The 19,294-nt window shown below is 49.9% G+C and overlaps 1 protein-coding gene across 6 annotated transcripts in view; it reads right to left on the bottom strand.

Annotated features, from left to right (window-relative positions):
- Positions 1-5,432: 5,432 nt before the first annotated feature.
- EPHB2 (EPH receptor B2) overlaps positions 5,433-19,294 on the bottom strand; it is a 149,338-nt gene continuing 135,476 nt past the window's right edge. For all 6 annotated transcript variants that reach the window (XM_064397312.1, XM_064397310.1, XM_064397313.1 and 3 more), the window contains exons 10-16: positions 18,963-19,085; positions 18,352-18,599; positions 17,521-17,736; positions 14,730-14,879; positions 10,665-10,858; positions 9,691-9,846; positions 5,433-6,719 (exon numbers count right to left, since the gene is read on the bottom strand). In XM_064397312.1, coding sequence (XP_064253382.1) covers positions 6,611-6,719; positions 9,691-9,846; positions 10,665-10,858; positions 14,730-14,879; positions 17,521-17,736; positions 18,352-18,599; positions 18,963-19,085 — 1,196 coding nt within the window. In that variant the 3' untranslated portion in view covers positions 5,433-6,610. The remainder of the gene's footprint in view (positions 6,720-9,690; positions 9,847-10,664; positions 10,859-14,729; positions 14,880-17,520; positions 17,737-18,351; positions 18,600-18,962; positions 19,086-19,294) is intronic.

Below are 19,294 nucleotides of genomic sequence, written 5' to 3'. Positions count from 1 at the left end.
AAGTCATCTGTCTTTTTCCTGTTAATCCATCTAGTGCTGGCTATCCATGTTCCAGCCATGAGTTCCACCCTCCAAGCACTGTGTTCTGTGCCAAGGAATATTCTCCTTCCCCTGCCTTCAAGCTGCTACTGTCAGAAACAGTGACTGCTGCTTTCTCACCTTTCTCACATCTTTCCTGATTTATGGGCATGAAATTTTTATCATTGTGGTTCACCTCTGCCAGAACCAAAAATCAAAATCTATTTATCTTTTATACCTCCCACAGATTTCTGGCTGTTACAGAAGCCCTGATCTGGCTGCACCTATCTGTATATTTATTTCTTCATTTCTGTGTATCCCTCTTGAGTGGAGGAGAACAAAAGTATCTCCAGCATTTGCAGAGCCAGCACATCAAAAATTCACTGGCTCCTGACCTTGTGTGAAGGCTCCTGAATGCCAATATTTGCTAGCAATCAGAGATTTCACATTTATTCTCCACCAGCAAAGGCCAAGCCAGGCTGTGGGTTTGCCACACCATCTGTCCCAGACTGGTGATTTTATCAACCTCCATCTCCCAAGCCAGCCCACTCAGCTTGGGGTCAGTGAGCTGGAAGTGCAGACCAAAGGCAATTGGGGGAAAAGGGGGATCTGACTGCCAGCTTCATCCTCAGGTAGAGTAACGCACTTCCCCCAGTCCTCATGGAATCCTGGGATGGTTTGGGTTGGAAAGGATCTTAAAGATCATTTTGTTCCAACTCCCTGCCATGGGCAGGACTCCTCCGTGAACCCCTTCCATTAGTTTTTCATAACACAGCTGTTTGGCTCTTAAAGACAAAATTTATTCCTTCCCTCGCAGACTTAGTTGGAATAACCAAAGGATATGGCACAACACCTGTGCCAGAGCTCCAGACTGACCCCAGAGGTAGAAGCTGAAGCTACAGTTGAGGCAAGTGAAAAATTCCTGAAGTTTACTGAAACAAAAGAGCTGGAAATGGATGAACCAAGTGTTTGTTGATCTTTTTTTAATGAAGGCAAAATGGAGTTCCTGATAAAAAATGAGGCACGCAAGGCTGAGTTGTGGTTTGTTTGCAGGGGGGGCAATGGGGCACTGGGATGTCCCATGGAATCAGACAGGGAGACAGAGTGGCACTGCTGCTGCACTCCTGCAGAGCTCACAGAGGAATTTCTTGCAGAATTTAAAAAGGAGAAAAAAGGGAGAGATACTGCTGAATAACTTTTAAGACACCAGGAATGCAGATTCAGGAAAAGATTTGTGGGGAGAGAAGACTTCTTGCTTCCAGTCCCAAATTTCTGCAAATAACATTTGTCAGTGGAGTTGGCAGGAGTTTACACAGGGACAGCAAGGAGGTAAATTCCAGGAAATATTTGGAGAGTGCAGGGAGTTTTCTAGGAGAGCAGTGGAAGATTGGAACACATATGGAAGCAAACACAGGCCAAGGTTGTGTCTGGGAAGGGTAAAGAGTTACAAGAAGCAAAGACGTCCTGAACAAGTTTAAATAAAAAAGGCCAAAACGTGACTGTAGATAAAAAAAAGTTGAATCCTGTATGTGAAGGACTTGCAAATATGTAACATTTCTGAGGATGGAAAAAGACCTACATTAAATCAGCCTCGAGTCAGACATGCAGGAAAGAAGATGATTTACATTAAAACAATAAACTCCACTAAACCAAACCAGACAGCAGTGACACTTCCAGCACTCTGTTGTACATCCAAGGCAGTCCCAGATTTATTGCATCATCAGAGGATACAACTGTTAACGATGCAGCAGAGTTCAAGCCCTGACTCCAGGATTCATATAAATCAGCCTGGCAAATATAACAAGAAGTTTCCTCAGCTGCTCAAACCCTCCAAGAGGTTCTCTCTACAGGCCACTGCTAATCCACAGCCTGGGTGAGGATTCCTGGGAAAGAACCTTCCCTTTAACCCAAATTCCAAGAACAGCTTCAGGGAGTGTGGGAAAAGCCCTGTAGTCCAGCCAGCAGCTGATGCTGATGAAGGTCCCTCTCCTCAGCTCAGCTCAGCTCAGCTCAGCTCAGCTCAGCTCAGCTCAGGCCAGGAGGGAGCTGCTCTGGGCAGTGCTCATTAGCCAGTGGAGAGAGCAGGTCCTGCTTTGGGGAAAGGGCTAAGAGGAGCCAGCAGTCCCTGTGGGGCTGCTCTTGCAAGGCAGAGCTCACAAGGATGAAGCTCTGCCGTGTCCCCAGGTCCTCCAGCCCCTGCCCTGCACGTGGCTCTCCCTCACCATGAGCTGACCCTGCTGTACAACTGGAGTGAAGCCGTGGGGTGGATCCCAGCCCACTCTGGGATTACAGCACTAAAGGAACCCTGCAGCAGTGGGAAACCCTGGGACAGCCACGTTTATCTGGGTCACATGGAAGCCCCAACATGGATTGCTGCCTTTGGGAGCTGCTGCTCAGCACTGAGGATGTTATGGAGAGGAGGAGCTCCTCAGCTGCTGAAAAGCACAAATCCCCACTAATTCATGAAAGGCAGTTCTGAGGGTTTGCTGGGGAGGAGAGCAGACCCTTTAGGGAGGGGATGTGCAGCTCACAGTGCCCTGTTTTGTGTCCCCACAGCCACCAGGACAAGTGATTCCTTATGGCAGTGCTGTGTCTTACAGGGCTGTTTTTCCTTTCTCCTTCACACCCCTGGGCTGTAATTCCAGAAAACATATTTTAACTTTTTACTGTCCACATGTGCTTTGCCTGCTCTGCCCTGTGATGCTCTGCAAGATTTGAACTTATCACTGAGAACTTCCAACCTGCTCAGCAGTCCCACTGAACGCCCTCCACAGGCTGATCCTCAGCAGGAAATGGGAAGGGGAGAAGGGAAGGGCTGGGAGGTAGATTGAAAGGTAGAGGGGAAATGTGAAAATTGCAACAAGCTGCCTGAAAATCTCCATGTGATGATTTTTGTTACGTACCCACACATGCACACATGCACATGCACAACAGCATTTCACAGTGTCAATGTTAGCAAGTGCCTTTTCCCCTTTTCCCCTTGGAACACGCTGAGTTTTCCATTAGACTCCCACTTCATAGCAGTACATTGGAGACCCATGAAATAAATATGTTATTGTCACTCCAGTGCCTCTGCCCTCACTCCGCAGCATGTGCCAGAGGCGTTTACAACCAAAGCACTTGACAGGAACTCGGTTCCTTGTGCTCCCAGGAGAGCTGAAGGATGCAGAAAACTGCAGTGTTTTCTGGACCATGCCTATTTTAGTCCAGCTCTCCATTAGTCCTACACAGCCAAACACAGATGTCACAGCCGTGTCTGGGATAAACAGATGGGAAGGTGTTACTTTCAGTACCACCACCACTGTGTGATTTTTGGTCAGAAGAAGAGACAGGGATGTGCTTTCTCTGTCCTGCAGATGGCTGCCACAGCTCTGGAGGCTGTGGCACTGGGACCTGTCCTTCACAGTGGGCTGGGTCTGGCAGGTAGATGTGTCTGAAGCAGCCAGCAAGGAGATTCAGTGCATTGAGACAAAATGTCTCCAAATGAAGAAGACCTGAAGTGCCCTTCCAAGGCCTGGGTGGCTCTGTAGGGATGCTGCCTGGACATTGCTCCTCCTTAGTGTCTGCAGCAGTGCAGGGGGTGGCAGAGAACAGTCAGGAATTGTCTGGGGAGGACAAGTGAGGGGCATCATGTGCTCCTTCCACATGGCTGCCCCACAGGAATCTGCTGGTGAGTTTTGGAGGCAGAGCTCTGGGGCACGAGGTCACTCCTGGCTGTGGCTGGGCATTGGCACAGCACCATCCTGTCCTCAGCCTGCACTGCCATCAGAGAGCTTCACATGCCTTTGGGGCACAGTGACAACTGCTCCTTGTGAAAGCACAGCAGCCACAACGGGGACAGACCCACCAGGGGAGGCTCCCACACCACACTGGGACTGGGCACGCCTGGGAGCTCCTGTTTCCCTGTGTGCCCTCAGCAAACACTTCCTGTGGTTTAGTCAACTCCAGTGATTTTTTATGTCCTTTCAAAGCTGAGCCCGTCACCTGACCAGGAGCAAGTGCTTTTTGGATGCAAAGGCATTCCAAGTATGCCTTTGGATACAAAGGCTAAACCAGGCTGGATTTAGGGCATGGCTGCCCATCCAGGTACCACCTGCACACCCCATGCCTGCAGCCCACTGCCCCTTGCTCCACACCACTCTGGAGCTGTCCCAGGGCGTGCCCTGTGGGCACTGAGCTCAGGACAGGACCCTGGCACCCAGCACACACCTCCTGCCAGGTTCCCATCAGTGCAGGCAATCCCAGAGCTCAAATGCAGGGCTGAACTGGATGCAAACACAAACACAACACTGCACTACAGATTTTGGATTAACAGGGGCTAGAGGGACAATTGAAAAGGCCCTGCTGCTGGAGCACCAAACCCTGGGACAGGACAAGAGCTCACAAGTCTCTCTTGTAGGGACTGCTCTGGTGCCACTCGCAAGGGCTTTGTTGTTGGATCTGGTCTGGCAGTAGGAAATGCTAGAAGTATTTAATAAAGGGCCTCATATTTTACAAGCAGTCTGGGGAGATGATGTCTGGCCACAGAGGTCTAGACAGCTTGGGATTTTCATCCACAGCAGACACACTTCCTCTTGGATTCAGCTCCTGGAAAATACAGCCAGGCAGCTCCCAGTGAACGTGCCTTCAACTCCTTGCTGCCAAAAACAAGAGGAAGAGCCCAGGAATGACATAGCAATGGCAGATAAGGGCTTGTAAACACCAGTCCTGAGGCCATGACCAGGAGATGGGTGGGAAAATGCCACGTGTGGAATGCTTCAAAGGATGCAAGGTGGTGTTGAGCATGGAGAACAACCTGATTCTCATCTGCACCTCCCTGCGCTCAGCTGGTGGCATTCACACATCCCAAAGACCTGGTCAGTAACTAAAGAAATTTTTTTCAGTTATTTACAAACCTATTGATTGATCATTCAGCTTCACCCACAGCATTTTGCCTTTGGAGAGCTGGGATTGGAATTTTTGCTGTCCTGGGCACTCAGTGAGGGGCTGAGCCTGAAGCTGTATCACCCAACGAAGGGACAGGGTCCCCAAGGCACAGAGCCCACCTGCACAGCCTGGCACCTGCAGGGACCCATCCTCACCTGGAGATAACACAATCCCCACTCCAAAATGCTGTGCCACGAGCTCCTCTGAGAGAACTGGGCTTGCCCTGCCTTTCCCATGCACCAATCCAGCACCTTCCTTAGCAGCCAGATGCTTCCAAAGGGCTCTGAAGCCAGCTGTGGAGTCATCATTCCCTCACAAAACCCCTCCACCCTCCCACATTTCCCTCCCAACCCCCCTGTGATGCTGCTCACCCCCGAGTTGAGCTGGTGGCCATTTCACTTTGGCAAACACCTGGAACCCCAAAAGCCACTAACATCTGTTGTGCCACGACCAATTGGAAAGAACAAATAAGCAAACAGGAGGAAATGTGCATATAAAAAACCTTTTTCTCCTGGCATATGGTCAATAAGCTGCAATTTTTCCTTCCACAGGGAAGGGATTTAAATTCTTGGATGATATGATGCTTGGAGATGTCATTTCTTTTTCATTAAAAAAAAACCAAACCCCCAACCAACCGAAAATTTCCAACCCCAAACTCACAAATTGATGTTAACAAAACAATGTAAAAGGACAAATCTCCCAACAATGACAACCGAAAAATAAAGGTACACGTCAGCATTTGTAATCAAAAACTACTACATACTGTACTTGGGAAGTCTTCTGGGAAAAGATCATTGGCATCTAGAAAGGATATCACTAAAAGTCTTGAGCAATGATATGTATGAGACACGATGCCATTGGAGGGTGGATGGACGGACCCTTAGGAAACTGTCACTCACAAAACTGTTCCATGACAAGAGAAAATAAGAGATGTAAAAAGGATTGGTTTTCCCCATCCCCACCCCCCCAGGCGTCACAGATTCCTTCTCATTCGTCGGAAACAGCCTCCTCTAGTCTTAGTTTATTTGTTGTGGTTTTGTTTGTTTGTTTTTTTTTTTAAAAAAAAGTCTTCAGCTTTTGAAGGAGTCCATCAGTTTCTGAGATGCACTTGGTTTCACAGCACCAAAGAGCTTCAGCTCTCCCCGTCTGATCTGCTCACAGGGGCTCTGGGGAAGGGCCTGGCTCATGGCATTCCCAGAGCTCACGGGAGGAAGAGATGTGCTTCTCGTGGCCTTTCCTTGCATTCCTCTTCCTGGAGAAGTCCCACTGCTCCAGAGGTGCCTGGGTCCAGCTGCAGCAGCCTTGTGCAAGAGGAAACATGAAGCTGCTCTTTTCTCTTCCTTTGGAGACTCCCATTGGTCTTGGAGCCCTTTTCAAGAATGCAATTGCTTTATTATTATTTAAAAATATTTTGTAGTTTGTTCATTTTTGTTTTTTTTTTCAAAATAGTTGTCTTTTTTTTTGTTCCCTTTTTCCATTGCTTAAATTCTAGAAGCTCTTGGCAACTTCTCATTGTTGAGGACAGAGTGTTCCCTCCTGCTGCCGTGATCCTCAGAGCAGCTGCCTGTCTCTGGTCCATGCAGAACACTCAGGAACTGGAGCTTGGACATACAGGGGCAAAGGGGAGCAGGGCCTCGAGGAGGAGGAGTGGGAGGACAGGCAGCTATCAAACCTCCACAGACTGGATTTGGTTCATCTGTGCTCTCATCACCTGGATACTGTTCAGAATTTTCTTCTGGTGTCCTGCTAAAGTGACCCCGACTCGCAGAATGTCCCTTTGGGAGGAAAGGAAACAAACACAAATATTAGGAGGTATTTTCTCACAGCAGAACAAGATCATAGATGGTATTTAAAATTATCTTTAAGATCCCTTTCAACCCAAACCATTCTGTGATTCTGTGATTCTATGATTCCCTGATTCTGAGTCCATGAGAACAGTATTTAGAGAGCTGAAGTATGCACAATTTCTTCCTGAGTGCAACAAACAGATGCAAACCTTGTGAAACCTCTACTCTTTCACTTTTTCCTGCTTATTGTCCAATCTTTACACTTTCTACCTACCTGCAGCACCCTCAGAGTCCTGAACCTCAACAGAGAGTGTGAAACAAAATGCCACAGGCTCTGCTCTCTGCTTGTGAGTCAATTTGTCTTAAATTTTTTACCCATTTACTGTTTTGTATTTTGGATTTTCTTTCATTTTGTGACACACTAACCCATTTTTTCTACCCCTGGAGACATTGGACAGGGATGTGCTGCCCCTCCTCAGTGTAGATCTGACCCCCATATGCAGATGATGCTGTTCATGATGCTTTTCTTTTGAGCAGATAAGACCATGAAGTGATCAATTTTTACACTTATCCTTTTGTTAAGTCATGGCAATCTCATTTCTGGACAGCTATTTTTTATAGATTTAGACATCTGAGAGAAATCAAAGTCATGCCGAGAGCCTGAGTGTGGCTCTAAATTGGTCCTATCTGTGTCTCCAGCTGAGTTTGCTGTCATCTCCCCCTTGGCGAATAAACCTCAGTCATGAAATCTTCAGATCTTCTTCTTCTTCTTCTTCTTCCCATCAGGGGATGGGAGGCCAAGTGACCCAAATCTGACCTGAAGGAATTTCAGGTGCCTTGTGTCCTTGAGTGTTAAGAACAGACATTTAAGGGGAAGATGGCAAAATCTTTGCCATGTTTAGAGTGGAGGTTATTGGGCAAAGAAGGGTAGAGGGGAGCTCCAAAGGGTGCAAAAAATTCTTCACTTGTGTCTGTAAACCAGAATAAGACTGTGGCTCTGCACAACCCTGTGATTCCAAGCCTTCTGCCCTAGACATTAAATATTTGATTGGATATTGGGAAGGAATTCTTTGCTCAGAGGGTGGTGAGGCCCTGGTTCAGGCTGCCCAGAGAAGCTGAGGCTGGCCCTTCCCTGGAAGTGTCCAAGACCAGGCTGCATGGGGCTTGGAGCAAGCTGGGATAGTGGAAAGAGCCTTAAAGCCCATGGCTTTAAGATGAGCTTTAAGGTCCCTTCCAACTCAAATGGTTCTGTGACTCTTGAAAGATAATTTGGTGTCCCAGGTGTCCAGACAAACCAGTGAAGATCTCTTCCAGTAGGTCAGTGTTGAGACCATGTGGATTTGGGGAAGTGAGTCAGTTTTCAGGAAACATTCACACTTTGCTGGCTTTCCAAATCTGGATGAATCAGCAGCTCCACTGACATTCCTATCAGCTTCTGCAAAGGCCAGTGAACATCAGGGGTGGTGTCAAGTCCTGTTACACCACAATTTGCCAAGGAAAAAGGACTTGGGAGTGTCCTCTCTATTGCACATTCAGCCAAGCAGGTGAGGAATGTGGAAGTTTGCCAAAACTAGTGGGACATGAGCTGAGGATGCCCTTGGAATTGTGGTGAAGGCTCTTGGAGAGGATTTGAGGGACATGGTAAGGGACAGGGAGAATTGGTGTTTAAGGGACACAGGATGTCTGTGAAAGAACAGCCAGCATTAGCTGGATTGTCTGCATCCTGCCTGCTGTCAGATATTGCAAACAGCAGAACCCAGGCAGGGGTGGGTTGTGGTCTGATACCTCCCTTTGGTCGAAGTTCCTCCCTACCCTTCAGAGAGTCCCCTCCAGTGAACCCTTTCTCTTTCTGTTGTATAAACCCAGCCAATACTGTGCCAAAACTGTCCTCAGGGCCTTGGAATTGCACTACAGATGTCCCAAAACAGTCAGAACTGCCACGGGAACTTCCCAGCAGCAAATAAGAACAAAAAGCCAAAGAAAATCACAGTGGCTGTTTGAGAGCATGGATTCTGACTCACTGGTAGATTTAAGACCTGGGTTTAAGCACAAATCCAAAATCCTCCCTGGCCACCACGCTCAGAGACACTGCAGCCCTTAGAGATGGCTCTAATGCTTGGCCCTTTCTGAGGGTTTCTACAGATACCTGCAGCCAGCCACAAATCTTTCAGCAGAGGCATCAAAGTCCCAGCCAGCCACAAGGGATTTCAAAACCCTCCAGAAGTGGGATTTCAGCTGCCTGATTTCTCTAAAGAACCTGCTAATAATCAGGTGCTGATTGTCACTTGTCAATTGTCATTGCAGGATAATTTTTGTAGATGCAGGACACTTTTAGTGGATGCAGCACAAACTTGAAACCACCCCCCACAAGGGGATCTTATCGAGGTGTGTGAGGGGACATGGCAGAGGCTGGAGCCAGGCTCTGCTCCATGTGGCAGAGCAACAGGATGAGAGGCAATGGGAAGAAATCAATGCCCAGAAAGGGTGTGAAATCTCTTTCCACAGACATAATCCTGAGTGAGGAGCTCTAGAAGCTGAGCAGGAAGGTTGGACTGGATGACCTCCAGTGGTCCCTTTCAACTGTAACCACTCTGATTCTGCTTTTCTTAGGCAGATCTTTGCACCATGCTTGTCTCCATCAATACATCAGCCATCCAAGAGGACTGCGGAGTTCAGAAGTGCTCTGGAGAATTGTCTGATGCCAGCCTGAAATCTCAGTTTGTCCTATGGAGGGGTTTGGACACCCCTGGCAGGGTGGTAATGGGGAGAGGAATTTTGCAGGTGCAGTGTGACAGACACATGGTCTAGAGAATGACTAGATTAGAAGCGGCTCCACAAAGCAACAATTCTATAAAAGTAAAACTACATCACATGAAAATAAAATCTAATTCAATACCAATTATTGCAAAACTGCTGGGACTTTTCCTTGTGCTTTGGGACTCAAAGCCTGGGCACTTACTCTACAGTCATCTGAGATACTACATCAAAGGTGGTGAAACCAGCACTGGCAAAGCTCTCCTTGTACTGGCTCATCTTGATGGCATCCAGCCATTCATCCACAGTGTTGAAGCTGGTGTAATCCGGGATTGTGCGGTCAAGGAGGGGGAGGTTCATCCTGAAACACAGAAATGGGCAGTGACAGACCAAGAGCTGCAAGGATGACTGCTCCTGCACCCTCTAGCAGCTGGAGGCACAGGATCAGCATCATTCACAGTGCACACACTGCCCTGTAGTGTGGAATTCCACCCAGAAATCACTGTTCTGCCAAGGGAAGCACTGTGCAGAGCATCAGGGAAGCCCTTCTGGATCAGTTCCTGCAGGAGAGGCAGCAGCCATCAGAGATGATAGGATGCTTTAAATCCTGGCTGCTCACTGGGAGAAAGCTCATTCTTATATAGGAGCAGTGCTTCCCACAAGCTGCTGCAAACCACCCAACCCAGCAAAACTCCACACTGCCTCACGGGGCTTTATCTGCTCCCAGTGCAGTGGGACTGGAATACCAGAACAATCCCACCACCTCAGCATCCCCATGTACATGAAACCAAGGTCCTCCTCTACGTGCAGAGTGCACTGTGCAAGAGCTGCCTGTGCTCACCAGAGCTGCCCAAGAAGAGGGACCTTGACATCTGCATCCCTGCTCTGTGGATGCCCCAAGCCTGGAAGTGTCCAAGGCCAGGCTGGATGGGGCTTGGAGCAAGCTGGGATAGTGGAAGCTGTCCCTGCCCATTGCAGGGGCTGAATGAGATGGACTTTAAGGTCTCTTCCACCCCGAGTTGTGAATTCTATGATCTTTTAATGCTCTCCCTATAAAGGATCAAACACAGTCCAAGCTCTAAAGTAGCTCTGAGAGGTGCAAGGGTGGTACCACCAGGACCCAGAGGACACCAGACTTGCTCAGAGAAGCCAAAGGACAAGAGGAGGACAGAGACATACCCAGAGGAGAGAGGTGCCATGGCTTTCAGGCTGTTTGGATTTCGGATCATTTTATCCAAGGTGTTGACAATTTGCCCAAATTTGGGCCTGTGGTTCCGATCCTTCTGCCAACAGTCAAGCATCAGCTGGTGAAGGGCATTTGGGCAGTCCATGGGTGGTGGCAGCCGATAGTCCTGCTCAATGGCATTTATCACCTGCAGGAAGAAAAAGAGGCATCAGTACAGCTGTGATAAAACCTATTTAATTCATAAAGCGCCTTTTCTGGGATCCTGAGGGTGACTGACATGACTGATCCTGTAACCTGTACTCACTGCTGCCTTCCCACCTCGTCCCTACCTCACACTGTAACTTCCAGCCCTCAGCAGGTCAGGTGAGGTGTGAGGTGTCCTGGGAGGTGCCCAGGACACCTCAGCCATCCAGCCTGGGTGGCTGATTGTCAGGAGCAGTCTCCTGATCTGAGGAAAGGAGCACCCCTGTTGCCCTGACAGGATGTGTGATCCCACAGCTGCAGGCAGGGGAGTCAGAGAGAAGCACAACAGCTTGGTGAGAAAACAAGGGGGGTGAGTTACAGACAAGGGAGCCTGTCCCTGTGTTTTCCATCCCCCAGTGGTGTTTTGTACTCCTGACAAAAACCAGCTTGTCCAGGTGACAGGGTCGTGCCATGGCATGGGAGGCTCAGTCAGCAGAAACAGCTGGCTCTTTCTGCAGGCCTGTGCAAGTGCAAAACACCATGGGGAGACCAGACCCCAGTCAGCAGAGCCCAGGACAACTTGGTTGCAGTGTGCACAGAAGAGCTGCAGCACACCTTGCCAAAGTCATGCTGCACCTCCAGGCTCATCCAAAAAGGCTTTGGTCTCTCCTTATTGCTCCACACAATCCAGGAAAATGTCTGGTCTTGCAATGTCTACAAGGGCTGGAGCAAGGACTGGAGGATCTTCTGGAATGGAACAAAGGCTGGAGGATCTTCTTCAAGGGGAACTCCACCTCACTGCCACTCTGCACCTGCAGCCCTCAATCCTCTCCTGGGTGACAAATGAGGATGGAGCTGCTCCACTTCTTCCAGGAACATCTGTTCCTCTGACAGAGGCATGTACAGGCAGGACTCTCCTGCATCCTTGGCCACGCACAGCAAAGGCACTGAAGGATGAGCAGAAGGAGTCTTGAACACCAGAGATGGGCTCGTGTATGGCAACAAAACCCAGAAGTAAGGACAAAAACCAGAACTGAGGATACCGCAGAAATCAGGAGCAGATATCGAAATGTTGAAGTCTCCATGGGAATGATGGACAAGGGAAGGAAGAGTGCCAGAACCTCCCTCAGGGATCCTGAGGAAGAACCTCCATGTCTCTGGCTATTCTCACCATGGGATCAAGGCTGCCATGGCTTTGTCCAGCCATGTCTTGCACACTTCCAAAGATCTTCCTGGTGGGATTCCCTACGGCTGTGCCCCAATCCTGGGGAAGTCTAGACATATTCGTGGTGGTGGACATATTGTTGAGTAGGGAGACTACACAGAGAAAATGAAGGATACTGGGATTGGGAATGGGTATGGGAATGGGAGAGAAGCAGGGAAGAGCTGGTGGCTGATCCATGCCAAACAATCCAGAGTGTGAGATGGGGCATCTGGCAGGGCTTGAGATAGTCTGTGGCTCTAGGCAGAGAATGGATTGGGAGTGCTGGAGGCACTGTTGTGTGTGGCCAAGGTGCTGGGCAGGCTGACCTGAGACATGGGGCTGGCACTGCCATTTCCAGAATTTGCCAGATGGAAGAACCCAGTTCTGCTGCCCTGGTTGGACATGGTGGTGGCCCCACGGTGCCTGTGAAGGTCTGACCAGAGGTAAGTCCTCTACAAATCACTGACAGGAGGGTGGAACCGGGGAGTGATGGTCTCTTCTCCCAGGTAACAAGTGGCAGGACTAGAGTAACTAGAGTAAATGGCCTCAAGTTGTACCAGGGAACGTTTGGATTGGACAGTAGGGAAAGGACTGTCAAGCATTGCAACAGGCTGTGCAGGGAAGAGGTGGAGTCACCATCCTTTAAGGCTTCAAAAGGTGAGTGGATGTGGCACTTGGGGACATGTTTAGGGTGAACACAGCAGTGCTACGTTGATGGTTGGACTCACCGATCTCAGACCCTTTTCCAGCCTCAAGGATTCCATGGCTACTGATGCACTTTGTGCAGCTCAGGGAACCTCCCAAGTGGTGCTAAGCCCCAGCCCAGCTCCCTGGGTTCAGGGCCAGTGCCAGGGGAGGCGCAGGGTGGCAGCAGCTCCACGCAAGCAGCAAGCACTCCTCTCTGTTCCCAGCGAGTCCCGCTGCCATCAGCCACATCCCAGAGGCAGCCCCAGCTCTCTCCATGTCCTCTCCCAGCCACCGCCCCAGGCGCTCACACCCCAGGGTCAGGAGGGTAATCTGCCCTCAATATCCGCCACGTTCCTCCACAGCAGGACCAGCTGTGCTTAAGTGGTGACAGCTTCTGGGGCACCGTGTCCTGCAGCATGGAAAGGGAGCAGGGGCTGGGGACAGCGACGCGCAGCGGGAGGTGCCAGGGACAGGCACAGCTCTGCCATCCCTGGCACAGCAATCGGTGCTGCTGCAGCCATGGCAGGAGAAACCAGCTAGGGAAGAGCTCCAGGAGAAGGACAAGGCACAGGGAAGGTACAGGAATATCTGGTGCAGGACACGCTTGAAACTGAGGTGACAACAATGGCTTAGCAGGAAGGGAATTGTCCATGCTGAGAAATGCAGACCCCGAAGTCCCATCCCTTGGCTTCCAAGATCTGATGGAAACATTTTCCAGGTGTAGCAGAGGCTGTGAACAGCCAAAGGTTCTAAGGCATCATCCCCCTGCTCCAGGCTTAAGAATTCATATTAATAAATTTCCCACCAGGCAGTAGGGAGGAAACAGTCCCACTCTAGAGAAACCTGATGTGGCACAGATGGAGATCTATTGAGATGGAAAAGGTCTGATCTGCCATAGGGACAGGAGGAGGGACAGGAGGGACAGGGAGCTTGGCCCTCACTCTCTCCCTGTAAGGCAAGGCCTTTGGAGCTCACAGGATGGTGGAGACGAAGTGCATGTCTGCAGGCTTCCAAGGGACTACCCAGAGGCTGCTCTGAGAAGCCAGCACTGGGGAAGCCAGCAGAGCTGCAAGAGCCAGGACAAGCTTTCTGCATCCCCTAGGTCCACCCAGGACCTTGGTGTTACATTCTGAGTATTCTTTATGTGAGGGCAGCTGTTCTGAGAGACAGAGTTAAAAGAGGCCTTCTGACGCACACATGTAGATGAAGCATCCTCTCAGCACTCACTGCCACTGGCCAGATGGGCTTTGAGCCCCAGGTACCACAGCAAGAGGACCAGGGAGAATGGAAATGGCATGGCTGTGCTGAGGGCAGGGAGTGCAGCCAGGGGCCACCCTTGCAGGAAACACACCCGGAGCAAGGAGTGCATGTAACTGTTTGACATGAATTAGAGCAGAGGAATGAAATATTTAAAATTGAGCATGTTATGAAGTACCTTGTGGTTTTGGTTTCTAGCTGTGTTTAAATTACTTGGCTTCTTACAGACCACAGTCCAAGCTTCCCACAGGAGATTTCATGACCATCTAGCAGATGTCCTTGACCATGGCAGGGGGTTGGAAGGAGATGATCTTTAAAGGTCTCTTCGGACCCAAGCCATCGTGTGGCTTTGTAACAGACCTTCCTGGAGTGTCTGTGATCCCAGCAGATGAAGCTCTGCTCCAGAGGCTCTCAGCTCAGTGACATCTCCTTTTCCACCCATCTGCTCCTTCCCTTTCTCAGCACCTGCCAACACCCCTGGGGTGCTTCCGTTAACCCTGTGCAGTGGGTGCTGTGCTATCCCCAATCTGTGCCACAGCAGCACCATGGGGCCACAATAAACCCCAGATCATTCCCATTACTGCTTCCAAAGGTGTTGACCTTGGACACATCTGCCATAACAGAGAAGGCTCTGGACATGCCAGAGGCTGGGACAGGCTGTGGACATGCTTTGTCCTTGCCATGCTCCCCGTTGCAGTGTTTCTGCCCCTGCTTTCCCAGAACTCACATCCTGGTTGGTCATGTCCCAGTAGGGCCGCTCTCCGTAGGACATCACCTCCCACATGACGATTCCATAGCTCCACACGTCGCTGGCCGAGGTGAACTTTCGGTACTGAATGGCCTCAGGTGCTGTCCAGCGGATCGGGATCTTCCCACCCTGCAGGACAAAAGCGGGATGGTAACAGAGAGAGCAGGAGCAACTGAAAAATAGCATGTCCACACTTCTGTGATGTTCTAGTAAAATCCCAGAAGGAAGGAAGCACAGGACTGTCTGTCCCTCAGGGTGGATGTGAATCGTCCAGTCATCCTGGAAGCCTTCACTGACGATGGTGATTCTTCTCATTTGGTGACCTGTCCCAACACCCTCCTGAGGAAAGAGCTTTTCCTGTTGCTCACCTTGAACCTCCCCAGTCACATTTTTGTCTATGACCCCTTTATTTTATCATTGGGTGCCACTGCAAAGAGTTTGACTCTGTCTCTTCATTACTGCCCTGAAGGTCACTGAGAAGTGTCCCCTCAGTCTCCTTGTCACCATCTTAACCAAGGCCAGCTCCTTCCCCCTGCCTCCTGCTCCTGGCATGGCAAAATGCCCATGGTGCTAACAGGGTCTTTGGTAGAAAGTGAATGCCCAGGAATGTGAAAAACCCAAACTGATCTCCCTCCATCTTTTCACTGTCACCTGGCTACCTGCAGAGCAGAATAAAGGGAATTAGATCACCTTCCTCTTCAGCCTCCTACAGCTTCCACTCTTTGAAGTCAGCAGTAGACCATTTCTGGCCTGAGTCCTGGTGCCCCAGTCTGTCTGTGGATCTACAGCTGATCCACCATGTTCTGATCCTTCAGTATGGGATGGGGGAGTCACTGGTGGGAAATGGGATAAGACTGGGTGGGCACTGGGGTCTCTGTCATCCAGCTCTGGAGCAATCAGGGTTCTCCACTCCCACAGAGGAGTTAAGCACAGGAGTGGCACACACAAATGGGGACACAGGGATTGAAGGCTCTGCTTAAGCCCTTCCTGCCTCCTGATTTTCTACCAGGGGCTTTGGACTTGAGCCATTCACTCAAGGGATCTTCTGAAGGGAAAATCTTCCTCTGTGCTGAAAAAATAAACAGAAGTGTCTGTGTTTTGTGGCTGTGAGAAGATTAAAAAACATTATATTTTGTCAATGAACAACTGCCACGTCTTATTAAGGGTCTCCCAGGACTCCATAGTACTCAGCCCCAGTACATGCCAGAATAATGAAAAAAGATAATGTTTCTTAATCTTTTCGCAGCCACAAACCTCAGACAAAACATTGTTTTCCACAAAAGGGGAAGACGAAGCAATCCATACCAAACAGGATGTCCTCTCCATCAGGCAGACTCCTGACAGAACTCCTGGCAAGCAGTGGATTTTAAAAATGGCTAAAAAGAAGTCCTAAAGAAGAATTTAGACTTTGGAGGGTTCTGAGTGGGAACTCAGTTCAGTGACACCGCCTATCTCTGTGGGGGTCTGACCTGGAACTTCACCACTCCAAAGACTTTCCAAAGGTCCAGCATGAACCTCCCAGGCCAGAACTTGTGGCTTCTGCTCACCCATGGACACAAGGTCATTGGGAGAATGATGATAAAAACCATTTTGCAGTGGAAGATACTTATTATACAGTAGGTGCATATAATTTGTCATTATGGATAATAAATATCCTGCTACAGTGCCCACAGTTCAAGGAGAATAAATTAGGGATGATGAATTTATTACTAGAGAGAAAAGCTACAGGCATAAAACCAGGGATAGAGACCAGCAGTAAACACCATGTATTTAGTTAACAAAGGGAAATTTAATTGGCTGTAAGGGATATATGAAAAATAAACGTTATTAGTGTTTGTTAAAACCGTTGATGGCTGTGTGAGATGGATCAGCTGATGTCTGAAGCTACACAGATGAGAATAAACCCAGACATTTTTAGGTGTTTGTTAGGTATTTAGCTACCAATAAAATTTACTAAGAGCTGTGCCAGGCAACTCATCACTGCCAGCTCCAAAAGACCAGGAGAGGTGATTTCCTACAGGTCATGCCCCAGCTCTATCAACACTGATTTCCAAGGATTCCTGATGTGGGCATTGATCCTGATGCACTGTGCAGAGCATTTCTGTGTGGTATTCATGAGAACTCCTGGCTGAGCTCTCACTGAGCAAAACCAAATAATCCTCTGGTCCTGGGGCACCTCCTGAAGCCTGACATGAGCCACAAGTTCTTGGTGGCACTTGCATCTACGGCACCAAGGTTTTCCTGGGAAGTTGTTACATGAAGTCATTTTTAGGAGTGTTTTTCTGTTTAAATTGGATACTCTCTGGAAGATCAGTATCTAGTATCTGGCACCCACCCACACTTCCTACACTTTCAGTCTGTCCTTCTTGGGGCTGAGCCAGTGAGATGACATGAGGAAGGACAGCAGGGCAGCATGACTGGACAGTGATGGTAAGAAACCCAGACTTGCTGCCCTGGGAACAAATCTGTCAGGGCAGTGTCACATCTCAAAGGATCCCAGGTGAATCATACGGGGAGGGCGCAGCGCATGATCCCAACCAAGGGCTTTTCAGGGACATGTGTGTGTTTGCAGGCATGTCTGGAGGAAGGCTCAACTATCCACAGGAATGACAGGACCTTGCAAGGGAAAATCTTCAGTTTTTCTTTCATCGCTCTTTTTTCGTCTGGGACCTTTCCACTGCTGACACCCTGAAACAGTGCTCCCTGCTGTCAAGGGGGAGGTCCCTCCTTCCTTCACCCCTGCCCCTCCCTGGCCGAAGAGCAGCATTACCAGAGCACTGGTGTAGGTGGGGTCGGAGGTGTCGTCCTCCAGGAAGCGGGAGAGGCCGAAGTCGGACACCTTGCACACCAGGTTGCTGTTGACCAGGATGTTGCGGGCGGCCAGGTCCCGGTGCACGTAGTTCATGTCTGCCAGGTACTTCATGCCCGCAGCAATGCCCCGCAGCATCCCCACCAGCTGGATCACCGTGAACTGCCCGTCGTTTTGCTGAGGGACACACGGACACAGGTGACAGGAGCACATTCACAGTCCAGGCAAAAGCCAGGAGCTTCTTTCCACACCCACGGCAGGATATTCCCTCCCAGGGAGGGTGGGGAGTGCACAGCTCACAGGGTTTGGGAGTCACCTCACACATCCCAAGGGCACCACTACGGCAGCTGCTGTCACCCCAAAATGCACCCACCCTGCACAAGAGAGCTCAGAAGGGACAATTTATTCCCATTGACCAGATTACTTCCTTTCAACAGAGTCAATTATCCACTTCAAACCCAGAACTAGAAATATTTAGAAGAGCAGCTGGAGGTGGGGTCCTGCTGGGTTAAAGCTGTGTCAGAATGTCCCTCCATGGGTGTCCGTGGATGTGTACCTGTGGGCAGGCAGGCATAGCCTCTTGCTGGGATGAGTGGACAGACACAACAGAAATGACAGCCCTGGTGCTGTCACCTCCAGCTCTGTTCCCAAAACACAGAGCTCTGGCTATGCAGCAGCTGCCCCAGTGACAGGGAATGCCAGGCAGAGAAGGCCACTGGAAAGGCAACCTGCCCCCCAAATCCCCTCTGTGCTAGCACAGCCTCTACAGCTGTGCACTCCCAGATCTCTTACCCGCAGGAAGGAGTCCAGTGAGCCATTCTCCATGAACTCAGTGATGATCATGACTGGAGAGCTCTTGGTGACCACCCCCTCCAGGTGGATGACGTTGGGGTGGTCGAACTGCCCCATGATGCTGGCCTCACTCAGAAAGTCCCGCCTCTGCTTCTCCGTGTAGCCAGACTTGAGGGTCTTGATGGCCACAAAGATCTCTCTTTTGCCTGGAAGCTTGAGATGCCCACTGCACACCTCACCAAACTCCCCTGTGAACACAAGGTAGGGCCTATGAGCCTTTCCCACCTCTGATGTGCCCCCCAGGGGACCCCTGGCCCCAGCTGCACCTTCCCTGCCTGTCCCTGAGCTGAGCACCCACCCCCTGACCCATGTTCCCTCCCTCTCCAACCCCCCAGCTGAGGAACACTGCACGTGGGATTATATGCACATAGGAACTGATGGTCTTGCTTCTCCTGCATTGGACTCCCCTGCTCCTTCTAGTCCAGCCTGGGGCTAATGAAGATCTTAAGAGGCATCAGTCCTAGTGGCATCAGGCTAAATCCTCCCAAATCCTGGCACCGTGAAGGAGCTTGTGCTGCTGAGGGCCAGCCAGCCATTCCCAGGTCACCTACCTGCCCCAATCACTTGCTCGATTTTGACACAAGAGATATCGATTTCTTTTGCAAATTCCCTGACAGCCTCATTGGGATCTTCGTAGGTGAAAGGATCGATATAAATCTTCATCCCTGGAGTCACTGTGCAAAGGTGAGGGAGAGAGTCAGACAGATGGATGCAACTGGAATGACTGGCATCAAGGAAAAGAGAAAACGTTTTGAGTGACGGTCTTTTAACTCAGCAAGTTGCATAATCAAGGCTCAAAGCAGACAGAGAGAAACAGTTTGAGAAAGAACATGCAGAGCCATGTTCCACAAGACTGTTAAAACTGTTTTTAATGAACACTGGC

This window comes from Passer domesticus, chromosome 22 (genome assembly GCF_036417665.1).
Source record: "Passer domesticus isolate bPasDom1 chromosome 22, bPasDom1.hap1, whole genome shotgun sequence".
In the NCBI taxonomy this organism is placed as follows: domain Eukaryota; kingdom Metazoa; phylum Chordata; class Aves; order Passeriformes; family Passeridae; genus Passer; species Passer domesticus.
Note: the sequence above shows the minus strand (reverse complement) of the source record. Positions and strands in the feature narration are given on the sequence as shown.